Genomic DNA, 14041 nt, shown 5'->3' with positions numbered 1-14041 from the left:
ATATTTTTTGTCTGTGTACAAAATAAGGTTGTATTTCCAGAAAGTGTGAACAAAAGACCAGGAATAAAAGCAAATGTACTGGCAGCATCTCTCAATGTATCTTTATTTCCCTATCTTAACATATAAATCTTATTGCCAATTAAGCTAACTGCATGAGAAGCCATCAAAAAGCTTCAGAAGTGCTCCAGCTTCCTACATCTAATTACAAATTATGGAATACTAATTTTGGTGTCAATCAATATATGTGCAAGTATGCCTTAGTAACGCTCACTGGGGGGCACAGAATATCAATGCCTCTGTCTGCTTCATACCCAATGCTTGCTCATGCATGTAGTCTCCCCTTCTACTGAAGGGAAAAAAGCCAACAACAAATAATGCTGGGGTTTATGTCTTAAAATGACAGTACCACTAACTTTAAAATTTAAATAGATCCTAATTCATATTCTAATGACTATTTGTTCAGGATTGCACAGTCTTTCCGTATTCCTCTGCTGGTAAGAAACAGGGCAATCGGATCCAAAATGTCACTTAGGTGCCTACAAGAAGGAGTTATGACTAGGGTACAAGTCTGATTCTACTGCTGTATCGTGTGTTTTCATAATCTCACATTTATTTTCTATGATAATAGTTCTGTTTCAGTTTATTCCATAGTAAGTGTACTTAGAATAAATAACCAGTACTGTTGACTGTGAATCCCATGAGTTTAAACCAATTCTGCATGTATCATTTAGTTGAAAAGACTTTTCCTCTCACTTCATGTAAACCAGCTTAATACTTTAAAAAAAAATAGATTTTAATGTCTTTACAATCCCCAAATTATCGGAGTTTTATAGTGTAGGCATTAATACAGAGCCATATTAATTACGTAGGCATAATATCATCCCATACCTTTTATGATTCGTGCTTTCTGTGATCATCACTACATTATCAGGTGGTTGCGTTTGTCAACAGAAAATTCCTGGCTTGAAATAATATACCTTGAGACCAAGAGCAGTTGCAACCAATACTGCTTTTCCTTGTTGTGATGCAACTTTTTCAAATAACATTATTATTACTTTTGTTATATCACCTAAAAGTGTTGTAGGTGTTTTTTCAAGCTTTCAGATGGTTAGAAAAATATACACCCCCACACAACATGTCAGCATGTCTTGCAGAACCAGGCTCTTGTCATGGATCATTTAATGTGTCTGGACAAAGGCACATTTTTTCCAGCACATTTAAAGGAACTTTACTTCAATCAGTGGAGACAAATATCTTTAAACAGTCTTCCCATTGTAAATATATTGGATTTGGATATTAAGACTTTCCTTTGGTGAGAATTAAGCAAGTGCTTTGTCTGCCAGAGTGCCACAGAGCACCCCATTGTGTCCACTTTTCCAGCACATACATCTTACCACAGCTGATGATGTCCATTTGTCATGAGGCAACAGCTGTCTGACTGGCCCTTCAATGGAACTGCTGTTCCAGGTAGGGACAGCTGGTCTCCTACCAGGTATGGCCAACACAGGGGAGATACTCTCCAGAAGGTCACAGGTCTGATGGTATATCTGAAGTTGCTAGCTGTCCTCTTTTCAACCAAAGGTTTAACAAAAAAGAGCATGCTTGCTCAGATGTTGTGTTATTATTTTAGCATTAGATGCTGTGATATTATTTTTGTAAAGCATCGTATTTCTCAGACAAAACACGGATGAATGTGGGTGGAGTTATGAAAAGGATCCCATTTTACCTACAATGGAAACCTAGTGATATATTTTGTGTAATTTAATGCTTTCATCACATTAATATGTGTAACTATTGTTATGCATTTTATAGTAAAACCTATTTTTTAAGACACGTTTATTTTCAGCAAGCCATGGAAAAATGATCTATCTTTTTTTCTTTCTATGTTCTACCAAAATGTCTGCCTATTGTACAATGCTGCTTCTTTTTATCTTAGTTAGCATGCATTTATATGTCCTCTCTGTTCTGTGGTTTGTGGAGGAAAACCATCTCTATGCATAGAATGCAAGATCCTTTATGCAACCTATCTATAACAGCATTTTGTTCTCTGGAAAAAAATATTGGTGTCATGTTTAGCTCTGAATTATTTATCCTTTCATCCCCTCCTGGCAGCTGTCACCCTATGTCTGGGGAATGCTCCTGCAAGCCTGGCTGGTCTGGACTCTACTGCAATGAGACATGTTCCCCGGGGTTCTATGGTGAGTCTTGTCAGCAGATTTGCAGCTGCCAAAATGGTGCTGACTGTGACAGTGTGACTGGAAAATGCACCTGTGCCCCTGGATTTAAGGTAAATACATTTCACTTTCACAGTCCATTTTCAACTCCTCTGCCTTTAGTTAAGTGTGAAATTGTTCAAGATGCCAGAGTGTCTCTACAACAGGAAAGGAGAGAGAAGAGTATTTGGGTACCACTAGCTGTGTTATAGGATAAGGCCCTGGAAAGGCCTTATGATTAGCTCTCAGTTCTGAAATGAAACCATTTTAACAAAGAAAAGTTCATTGCTTTATAAGACATCGCTACTAATGAGGAGGTGCTCCTGAGGTGTAAAAAAAGGAAGTATAATTTTCAGACATCCTACCACAACAACTCATGATCCATTCAGAGAAACTCTAGATATAAAGACATTTGTTTTTACAGTTTAGGATTCAGTAGCTTTTACACATTTGCTGTTTGTGCATTGGATGCTTATAGTCTAACACAGAAAACATTTTACAGTATGACTGTTCTTCGAGGAATAATAGTTCAACCAAATTAATTCTTAAAAATATTTTACAAGCCATATTATTTTCCATTAAACTACTACCTTAGTGTGTTTTGGTTTTGCAAAAGGCATCCTTATTACTGAAAATACTGTGCATTGGTCTCACCATGTGCTGTTCACCATGTGTGATGAGCTCTCGCAGCAACTAATAGAAAATGAGTGGCTTTATGTAGACCTAGAAGCCATGAAGAGCCCAGCTCGAAGGACTCCCTTTTGCTAAATTTAAAATGACTTTGTGACAACCTGGAACGGTCATGAGTTGCATGTTTTCTGACTGTTGTAGCACCAGAGTCAGTGATCACAGACAGTCAATCCCATGTCTAAGTCACTTGTTAAAGATACAATTGTATTGCTTGATCTTCCTGGAAGAGTTTTTAAACTGTTTATTGTATAATTCAGGGTGCTGACTGTGGTACTCCTTGTCTACCGGGGACATATGGAGTGAACTGTTCTTCTGTGTGCAACTGTAAAAACGAAGCCATCTGTTCACCAGTAGATGGTTCTTGTACCTGCAAAGCAGGTAAGTATGTCTTCAGATTAACTTTCTATAATCATAAAATCAAGTTGAGTGTCTGAAGTAGAGAGGAAGCAGGACATTTGATTAATAGAAGACACCCTAGAAGGCCATATATTCAATACTTTATGCTTCTCCTGACATTTGCTCAGAGAGAATAATATGTACTTTGTGTTCATTCTGAAAGATATGGATACTGTGGCTGGGTGAATTACTGGTACTTACTTACTCAGAGATGAGCTGTGTCTTATCTCTCATGGCAGGGCTATGAGCTGCTAGAATGAGTACTGGTATGCAATTTCTGTGTTGTCAGCCTACCTAACCAAAACACTTAGCCCCATTTCTGCTCCATCTGGATGAATACCATCTCTATCTGCTATCCTCACCCATCTCAGAACCATAGAAGCACAGTCTCCTTTCCTGCCATTTTAGCACTGACATGGATACCTTCTGGCAAGTTTTTCTTCTTGAATACTGTTTTTTCTCAGCAGTTCTCTGAAAAATCTTTGTCTAACCCCCTTACATGTATTAGCTTCAGGACACCATCAACAGTGCTAGCTTCTGCTCCCTGCTTCCAAAACTTTCTGCATCTACCAGCATTACTGTGAGTGGGCTCAGGCCTTTCAGCCCCTCTGCTGAACATATCTCCTCCCAACAGTAACTTTGATGGTCAGTGTACCTCCTCCAGAAATTATGTGTGCCTGCCTGCATCTCCCAGCAGCATATGCTTTTGGCAGGAACAAGGATACCTGACAACCTCAGGTGCATTTTGCAGAGATCTTTTCACATACTAAGATCCAGAGATCGACAAGGTTTAACCAAAAATATTATTCTAAACTCCGCTTAGAGATCCCCTCTTGAAATACACATTGATAGCCTGTTGTTTTTTTGTTTTGTTTTGTTTCTGCTGTGAGGAAGGATTTATAGGCAAGCATCTCTTAGCTGTGATGCTGAACTGCTGAGAAGAGAGGGGGCAGGCTGTTGAATGCCCCCAAGCAAATCCCATGCCAGAAAGGTTGAGAGTGGAGAAGAAATGTTAGAGTAAACGTAGACAACGTAGGCTGCTAATTTTCATGGAATGGCTCAGGTTGGAAGTGACCTTAAAGATCAACTAGTTCCAACTTACTGGGGATTGTTACAATTAAATCAGCCCTGCAGTGAATGTGCAGAGTTTCCAGCTTATGTTCTTCTGTTTTCTGTCCAGAGACAGTGGAGCAGATTTGACTCTGTTGCATGTCTGCAGAGTAGCTGCATTATGAGGAGAGAAGCTACTTGAGCCATATATCATCCTATCTTCTTGTGCATTTTAGTCATACTGCACTGGAAAAGCACAGCAAATGGTGAAATGGATTTATTAAACTGAAACCCAACACTCGTCATGTAAAAGATGTTGGATCAAAGCACCAAGTCAAAAGCAATAACATAATGTATCTTTCCATGTTGTCTCTAATAATTAGAGGTATTTCCCACATATGGAATATCTCAGGTGCCCAGCATTTTGGAGGTTGGTATAACACCACTGAGACAGTGATGAAAATCCCATTGATTTCAGTGAAGTCAGAATACCTTCCAGTTTTCAATGTTGCATATAACTGAATATCTTCCCTGCTTCACTCCATCTTTAAGAAAATCCTGCCTCTGCTTTTTGAACTAATAGTCACATTGCTGTTCAGACATTATGTTAGGAATGAGGCAGCTCTAGCTCTGAGAAAAACAGGTTAGTGTGGATGGGTCAGCACGTGGCTGGAAAATATAACCTCTCTGCCTTAGACGATTGCAAACCTGATGTTATATCTCATAGTATTGCCATTTTTAATAGTGCTTATGATATGGGAAGCTCTTTTAGGAAGTGTAGAAGGAAACTTTAAAAAGCTTGAAAGACACTTAGAGAAAATATCTCAATTTTCTATCTACTACAGTATAACATTTTCCTGAAATGACCCCTAAACTCTGAAGTTAATCTAGGCCATGAGGCAGCTTTATTTCAATACATGTGTTTTGCATAGTCTATTGATTAGGCTCAGCACAGAATTATTTTTCCCTTCACTTACTGTAAACAAGGTACAAAATTAGCAACTTGGCCTCTGTCATTGCTGATGATAACATATGACTGGCTCACTCGGTTTCTGTCATATCCAATAGATGATCACATTTTTGAAAACCTATTTACATTTCTTTCTCTCCAGAGCACAGTCTGTGAAGCATTGCTATCAGGCATAATCAGCAGTGAATGCTGCATTTCAGAAACACTTTCCATTGCAATCTATTTTGTATTTGGAGAGAAGTATAGAAATCATCTAAAATGTCTTCTATGTATCCTTGAAGAAATCCAAACTACACTTTGCTTTTATGCTTTCTCTATAGTGTGTTTTTTGTTTGTTTGTTTGTTTTTGGGGAGGGGGTTGGTAGCAGGGAAGGGAGGCAGGAGGTTGGGAAGAGTCTAAGATTTCTGTTAAAATTGTGCTGCAGAAATGTCTATTGAATGATGGTGGAAGAGTTATGAAAGCAGCAGCTTAAGTGTAAGGAAAAAAATCCTGTTTTTTTCAGGCCATCCTTTAAAACTTTCAACATAGTTTGGTGCTTCTCAGCAAAATTTCAAGGTGTCTGTGTTTTCCTTTCAGATCTCCCATCAATAGCTCTCATATGTTGGCACCCATCTGCAAAGTATATGCTGTGCACAGATGTTACAAGGTGCCCTTCAACTCCTTTACTCAAATCCGGACAAATCAGCTGAAACAGCTAATACCGTCCTGTAGTTAATGTTACTGGTGCTGTGCATCTCAGAGATTCCAAGTGGGACACGGAGGGAAACATATCCTTAGTGAGGAATGGAGGGAAACCTGATTCATTTGTCACTTTAATTCTTATTCTTGGCAGGTTGGCATGGTGTAGACTGCTCAATCAATTGTCCCAGTGGTACCTGGGGACTTGGCTGTAACTTGACTTGCCAGTGTCTTAATGGAGGGGCTTGCAATGCTCTGGATGGAACCTGTACCTGTGCCCCAGGCTGGAGAGGAGAAAAGTGTGAACTTCCTTGCCAGGTAGTTTAATAAATATTATTAAATATACCAAGTGCTCAATATTGCACTGTGGAATACTGGGCAAGGGGACACTCCTGTGATTCTCCTGACTTTATGTGTATAAATCCTAAGGATCTCTGTACCTGTTAGCCCATATTTTACTGGGTTCAAGATTAGAAACACACACCAAAAAATCTGGAAGAATCCTACTATGCAGCACACTAAAGCAAACAGAATAGATAGCCACCCAAAAAATGAATACGTACAATGAAGATGCACAGATGAACATTTCCTCTGCTTTCATACTGGAATGTTTAACCTGAGACTTTTCACAAACTCACACAGAATGTGTGGAAACACTCAGTACCAAATTTTTTATTCTTTTTCAGCATCACATGCCATCCAAACTGCTTCTGTTAAACTATTTCTAGGAAGAATGATGAGAGATAAATGTAGCAAAAACATATTCCACATCTAACAACATAATTTAAATTAAATTATCTTATACCTGTGATAAACTTTCCTGTCTTCTCAACCAGACATGAGCAAGCACTCTTTTCACCCAATTCCATGATAGATCTTTACCTTTGTATCAGGACTCAAACTTCCGTCATCTCCCAGACTTTGAGAACAGCACAATTAGAAATCACTGTGTAGATGAAGACAAGTTTCTAGTCAGTTTTGTTCCACATTGCAATCTGTAGCCAAGAGAAGCCATAAAACTATTTAATTTGTAAATACAAAAAATTGGAAAATGCAAAAGCATATTGTTTTACTAATCATTTGTTGTAAGTACATTTCATAGAATAAACAAAAAAAAAGAAAAAAAGAAAAAAGAAATTTTCACAGAATCACAGAATCACAGAATTTTCTAGGTTGGAAGAGACCTCAAGGTCATCGAGTCCAACCTCCAACCTAACGCTAACAGCCCTCCACTAAACCATATCCCTAAGCTCTACATCTAAGCATCTTTTGAAGACTTCCAGGGATGGTGACTCCACCACTTCCCTGGGCAGCCTGTTCCAGTGCCTCACAACCCTTTCAGTGAAGAAGTTCTTCCTAACATCTAACCTAAAACTCCCCTGGCTCAACTTAAGCCCATTCCCCCTCGTCCTGTCACCAGGCACGTGGGAGAACAGGCCAACCCCCACCTCGCTACAGCCTCCCTTGAGGTACCTAAAAAGAGCAATAAGGTCACCCCTGAGCCTCCTCTTCTCCAGGCTGAACAAGCCCAGCTCCTCGTAGGACTTGTTCTCCAGGCCCCTCACCAGCTTTGTCGCCCTTCTCTGCACCCGCTCAAGCACCTCGATGTCCTTCTTGTAGCGAGGGGCCCAAAACTGAACACAGTACTCGAGGTGCGGCCTCACCAGAGCCGAGTACAGGGGGACGATCACCTCCCTAGCCCTGCTGGTCACGCTGTTCCTGATACAAGCCAGGATGCCGTTGGCCTTCTTGGCCACCTGAGCACACTGCTGGCTCATATCCAGCCGACTATCCACCATCACTCCCAGGTCCTTCTCTGCCTGGCAGCTTTCCAACCATTCCTCTCCCAGCCTGTAGCTCTGCTTGGGGTTATTGCGCCCCAGGTGCAGGACCCGGCACTTGGCCTTGTTAAACTTCATGCAGTTGACCTCAGCCCATCGGTGCAGCCTATCCAGATCCTCCTGCAGAGCTTTCCTACCCTCAAGCAGATCGACACACGCACCTAACTTGGTGTCATCTGCGAACTTACTGAGGGTGCACTCGATGCCCTCGTCCAGATCATCGATGAAGATATTAAAGAGGACCGGCCCCAGCACCGAGCCCTGGGGAACGCCACTAGTGACTGGCCTCCAACTGGACTTGGCTCCATTCACCACGACTCTTTGGGCCCGGCTATCCAGCCAGTTTCTAACCCAACGAAGCGTGCGCCAGTCCAAGCCAAGAGCAGCCAGTTTCTTGAGGAGAATGCTGTGGGAGACGGTGTCAAAAGCCTTGCTGAAGTCAAGGTAGACCACATCCACAGCCTTTCCCTCATCCACCCAGCGCGTCACTCTGTCATAGAAGGAGATCAGGTTCGTCAGGCATGACCTGCCTTTCATAAAGCCATGCTGACTGGGCCTGATCGCCTGCTTCCCCTGCAAGTGCTGCATGATGACTCTCAGGAGGATCTGCTCCATGAGCTTTCCTGGCACTGAGGTCAAACTGACAGGCCTGTAGTTTCCCGGGTCTGCCCTCCGGCCCTTCTTGTAGATGGGCGTCACGTTTGCTAGCCGCCAGTCGATTGGGACCTCCCCCGATAGCCAGGACTGTTGATAAATGATGGACAGTGGCTTGGCCAGCTCCTCTGCCAGTTCCCTCAGTACCCTTGGGTGGATCCCATCCGGCCCCATCGACTTGTGCACATCTAAGTGCCGTAGCAGGTCACCAACCAGTTCTTCATGGATAATGAGGGCCACATCCTGCTCCCCATCCCCTTCCACCAGCTCAGGGTACTGAGTATCCAGAGAACATCCGGTATTGCCGCTAAAGACTGAGGCAAAGAAGGCATTGAGCACCTCCGCCTTTTCCTCATCTCTTGTAACTAAGTTTCCCCCCGCATCCAGTAAAGGATGGAGATTCTCCTTAGTCCTCCTTTTTGTGTTGATGTATTTATAGAAACGTTTTTTGTTATCTTTAACGGCAGTAGCCAGATTGAGCTCCAGATGAGCTTTGGCCTTCCTAATTTTGTCCCTGCACAGCCTCGCTACTTCTTTAAAGTCCTCCTTAGTGGCCTGCCCACTTTTCCAAAGCTTATAAACCCTCTTTTTCTGCGGATAAATGTGGCTTTCCAGATTCTATCTTTTCCAATGGCAAGGTTCAATTTTCTGGGAGATTTTAAACAAATAATCTGGTAGACTTTTTATTTTGTCTCTGCTCTTCTTTTCCTGTCCTTTGAATTTACATGAACCATATAAATTCTCCACCTATGTCATATTCCAGCTTCTGTCATTTTGGATTAGCTCTGCTTAGCAGTAACATGATAAAAGTACCCGAACTACAGCATATGACTGGAAGGCACACCTTTGTTTTGAATAAAAATTTGATCTATTGAACTGTTGTGGTATAGCATATGCTGATTCTGATATAGTAAGTTAAGTGGCAAACAAATATTCTGGAAAGCTCATTAGAATGTCTACATTGTGTGTTTATGCAGTATTTCCAACAAATGCATCTCCATCATAGTCTCCATCAGAAGACTATTTTTTTTGTTTCTAAAGCTGTTTTGTTTATCGCTTAGTGTCCAATTTTGAAGATTACCCAAGATCAATAACTTCCAAAAGTAACTTATTAAAACAAAAAGTATTTTTATGCCATTTGTTCCACTGTTCCAAATATAGCAAAATAATGCTCAAAAGAATTTCTGTCTCAAATAACTCAGCATTTCCACACTCAGTGTCTTAGTCTGTCTGTTTTTCCCTGATTTATTTCTCTCTGCATCAAATAATGTCCATAAACATTTACACACTATAGTGCATATTCTACCTCAAAATTCCCGAGTGGGAGAATAAAGAGAAATGTAGACACAAACATCAAAGAACAGCAGATGAATTTTGATACAGGTTTAATTCCAGTTTTAAATGTGACTGTGACCAATTTTTAGTCTTGAATGTAAATGATTGGTTAAACGTGGCATGTTTCTTTTTTCCTTTTTTTTTCTTTTTTTTTTTTTTTTTTTTTTCCCTTGGTGTGGATAGTCCGAGAAGTATTACGTGAAATTACATTGTGTTTTTCCTTGGATCATTCTTCATTGGTTTTTGCAAAGATTTTGTTCTTAGAGTAATTTTGTATGGAATTATTGCCTAGAAGTGTGTGCAACCTTCTACTGAAGAAGGAGAAAGTCATATTCAAACATTCACATATAGTGCCCTGAAAATTGGCAATGTTCTTTTGGCACAGCTGAACACACTGAGGAGGATATTCAGCTTGTAACATTAATCTCTTGATAACCTTCTTTGTGGGTTCAAAAATGCTCCACATCCAAAATGTAATTTTATTTTTTGTTCCGTGTCATAGGCAGATAACTTCTCTTTATACCATTGTATAACATAGTATATACTGTAGTGCAGAAGAAAAGACTGTTAATTGAAAGAAAGTAGTATAGTTTGCATTGTTTATGCAATAAACTTCACTCTGAACATGTATTTTAATATAACATTTTGCTTCTCTGTTTTAGAAATTATGGCTTTACATGGCATCCTTTTTTTTTTGGCAGATATGGAGATGTCAGGGTCTGAGACAGAAAGGAAACTGAAATACTTGCCTCTTTAGGACCCCTGGGTCCCAGAGTAGGGACTCCTCTGTAAGGGAAGTTAGAAGGACAGTACAATAGAGCTTTCATTGCTACCACTGATAACATAGGCTACTATTTTCTGAATCACAGTTTCCAGACCCCTCAGTCTGTGATTTGTCAAGAGAATTTAATTAATTCTTTATCTTCTCCTCATGGATGAAAAAGTGAAAATGTACAACATTAAACTTTTCCAAAAGCCAGAAGAGTTTTATATTAAGTAAGCTGATTACAGACTTAGCAGAGATCTGAGGTTTCTTTCTGGGGCAGGACTGACCAGAACTTGTTCTCCTCTAACTCTCAGTTCTCGTCATCTCTCCATTTTTTTAATTTATTTTTTTTCCTGGCCACAGGACGGCACATATGGCATGGATTGTGCTGAACGCTGTGATTGCAGCCATGCAGATGGTTGTCATCCTACCACCGGTTACTGTCGCTGTCTACCAGGATGGTCAGGTACAAAAGAGACTGTTGCAAAGTATGATGAAAGTTTCCAGTATGATGGTATTCAATCTTGGCTTTTTGTGGGTAGAGGAGGAATATGTGGGCTTGGAAGAAGAAGGGGCCAGTTCTGTGGCTGTTGTGTCCCTTCCTGTGATTCACAGGCATGGGCACGGAAACTTCGTTGGGTGTGGGTTCCACAGAAAACTGGAAACAGAAGGCAAAATCTTACAGCTTGGGCACCTCCACAATATGACTCCTCATGAAATTGGGGAACAACTGTAGATAATCAAGATTCTGCTGGCAGTTTTGTTAGAGAAGCATCATATCCAGAAACTGAGGAACTTTGATCAGGCAGCCATAAAGATCATAAGTCATGCAGAAGCTGTGTTGCCATATGGGTTTCTTAAACTTTTGAAAAAAAAAAAAAAAAAACAAAACTCTGTATATATATATTTTATCGTGTAAAAGGTTGCACTTTTTTTTTCTTTTTTACTAGGTTTCTCCAATATTGTCTATGTGGCTTTAGGAAATATATGTATTTAGTAATTTATCAGATTCATGTTTCACACTGTTGTCACCCTGTTTGTGTAAAGCAGAATCTCTGAAAACATGATGAAACTATGCAGAAGTGTGAAACGTCATGAAATAATTAGTCACTTCAGGAGGTTTAGTTCTCACATAGATCTCTGCTCTAAGTGATAGAAAAGCTGTTCCATCATCAGTAACGACTAATTGACACTGTAAGTTTGTCTGTTTGAGTGCTCAGGACTTTGTGTCCCACTGTGATACTGTACTGTTGCAAGGGTCTGATTTCAAGGAGGGACTCATACCATTTAAGGATGAGAAGTCAGGAAGAAAAACACACTGTTTTGTTTCTGCAGCTTTAAGAAAGGATTATTTTTTTTTTATGCTTTCAGGTATAATAGAGATCTAGGCAAATTAGAGAGCAGGGCAATCACCAACAATAAGAAGTTTAACAAGAGTGAGTGACAGATTCTGCACCTGGGAAGGGGCAACCCTGACTATACATACAGGTCGGGGACAAGAGGCTGGAAAACAGCCCCACAGAAAGTGATTGTGTTTGACTGCAAGTTGAATATAAGTCATCAGTGTGCTGTGATAGCCAGCAAGGCCAACTGTGCTCTGGACTGCCTCAAGCATAGCGCTGATAGCTAGTTGAGGGAAAGGATTGTCCCTTTTTGCTCTGGGCTGGTGTGTCCTTACCTCAAATGCCGTGTGCAGTTTGGGGTAGTACAGTCTAAAAAGGACATAAAACTATTAGAGAGTGTCCAAAGGAGGGCTGCAAAGACGGTGAAGGGTTTGGAGGGCAAGATATATGAGGAGCAGCTGAGGTCCCTTGGTTTGTCCAGCCCTGAGCAGAGCAGGCTGAGGGGAGGCCTCATGGCGGCCTGCAGCTCCCTCACGAGGGGAGCGGAGGGGCAGGCGCTGAGCTCTGCTCTCTGGGGACAGCGACAGGACCCGAGGGAACGGCATGGAGCTGGGACAGGGGAGGGTCAGGCTGGGGGCTAGGGAAAGGTTCTGCACCCAGAGGGTGCTCGGGCACTGGCACGGGCTGCCCAGGGCGCTAGTCACGGCACCGAGGCTGACGGAGTTCAAAGAGTGCTTGGACAACACACTTAGACATCTGGTCTGATTTTGGGGTGGTCCTATGCAGATTCTGTGAATATAATACGGTATTGTTCTTTCTCTGACACTTCCAGACATACTAGATGGAGATGAGCAAGTAACATGCAACAAGTTATCTAATGTACAAGTTTAGCAAATTATTCTGCTCAAAAAATTTTCTTTGAGCTTCTAATGTCCTCAGAAGCAATCACTACTGATCTCCTTCTCCCCTCTTCCCCTCCCCCTCCCCACTTTGAGTTTCACATGTTTCTTTTTTAGCTCTGTAGATGGATCACAAATATTGTGTTCAAGCTACTTAGTGCTCTGTGTCTGCAGTTCAGGTTGATTAGTACTTACCCATTCCTTATTTGTGCAATTTGTTTGTAAGATTCTGCCAAGTCCTTTGAAGAGGCTTTTCTCCTTGTACCTCTCTCTTGTTGCTCCTTTCAGTGTGAAAGAGAGAGGCTTCCAGAGCCTCTCCAGCACTCAGCTAACTGTTGTAGGATTTGATTGAATTTATTCTTTTCCCACAAGCTACACTGTGACTTGCAGTCAGGAACTTATACCTCTGGGAAATGAATACTACAATAACGCAAAAACAATAGAAGTGGTTTGAGTGAATTGTAAACAAAACAAACAAACAAACAAAAGATAAAAACATATGAACTATTATTCCATTGATTAATATTTCTAAAGGTGCTGCTTTGTCTTTTAGGCAATCATGTTATGACTTTAACAGCCTTTGATGCTCTCATTGTCAGGTAGTCTCAGAATTGCATGTGTGTGTTTGAACATACTTCCTCAAATTTTTTTGAACTGTTTAAAGTATGATTTTTTTAAAAAAGTTAATAGACATATCCCACATTAAAAATTACATGGTCAGCTGGTGATCTTGAGCAACTTGGTGTAGACAGATATAAGTTCACAAGCTTTAGAGGTACTGTCTGAAAGAAATGTAGCAAGTTTTCTAATACTGAGAGAAATCATCAGACACCAAAAGTATGTAAATGAATAAAGCCAGATTAAAAGAAGTAGTTTTGAAAGGCCATAATAAAAATCTGGCAACTTTTATAACAGATCCAAAAGATTTCCAACCAGTGCAGAATAGCTAATGAAGTATGTGACAAGAACTTCAGGCACAGCAGAAATCTTGCCTGTGCTTGAACTCAGGTGTTGGAAAGGATAAAATATTTTTGCCTTTAGTAAAAGCTTGTTTCAATTTCATATTTAGAAAGCAATAAGATTTCACTAGGAAAAGACTTCTTGCTTGATTATAGATATAATTGAGTATCTGTCCCTGGATGATGTCATCTCAACAGCGTGTGTATCAGACTAGTTTCAACATGTTGGTGATGTCTAGACACACA

The 14041-nt window shown here is 40.7% G+C and overlaps 1 protein-coding gene across 1 annotated transcript in view; it reads left to right on the top strand.

The window, feature by feature from the left end:
• MEGF10 (multiple EGF like domains 10) overlaps positions 1 to 14041 on the top strand; it is a 103046-nt gene that overhangs the window by 63813 nt on the left and 25192 nt on the right. Inside the window, exons 11-14 of the mRNA XM_084505324.1 lie at positions 2113 to 2287; positions 3161 to 3281; positions 6153 to 6316; positions 10958 to 11060. Coding sequence (XP_084361450.1) covers positions 2113 to 2287; positions 3161 to 3281; positions 6153 to 6316; positions 10958 to 11060 — 563 coding nt within the window. The remainder of the gene's footprint in view (positions 1 to 2112; positions 2288 to 3160; positions 3282 to 6152; positions 6317 to 10957; positions 11061 to 14041) is intronic.

The sequence above is a fragment of the Aythya ferina genome, assembly GCF_964211825.1.
Source record: "Aythya ferina genome assembly, chromosome: Z".
Taxonomy (NCBI): domain Eukaryota; kingdom Metazoa; phylum Chordata; class Aves; order Anseriformes; family Anatidae; genus Aythya; species Aythya ferina.
This window is presented reverse-complemented; position numbering and strand designations above follow the sequence as displayed.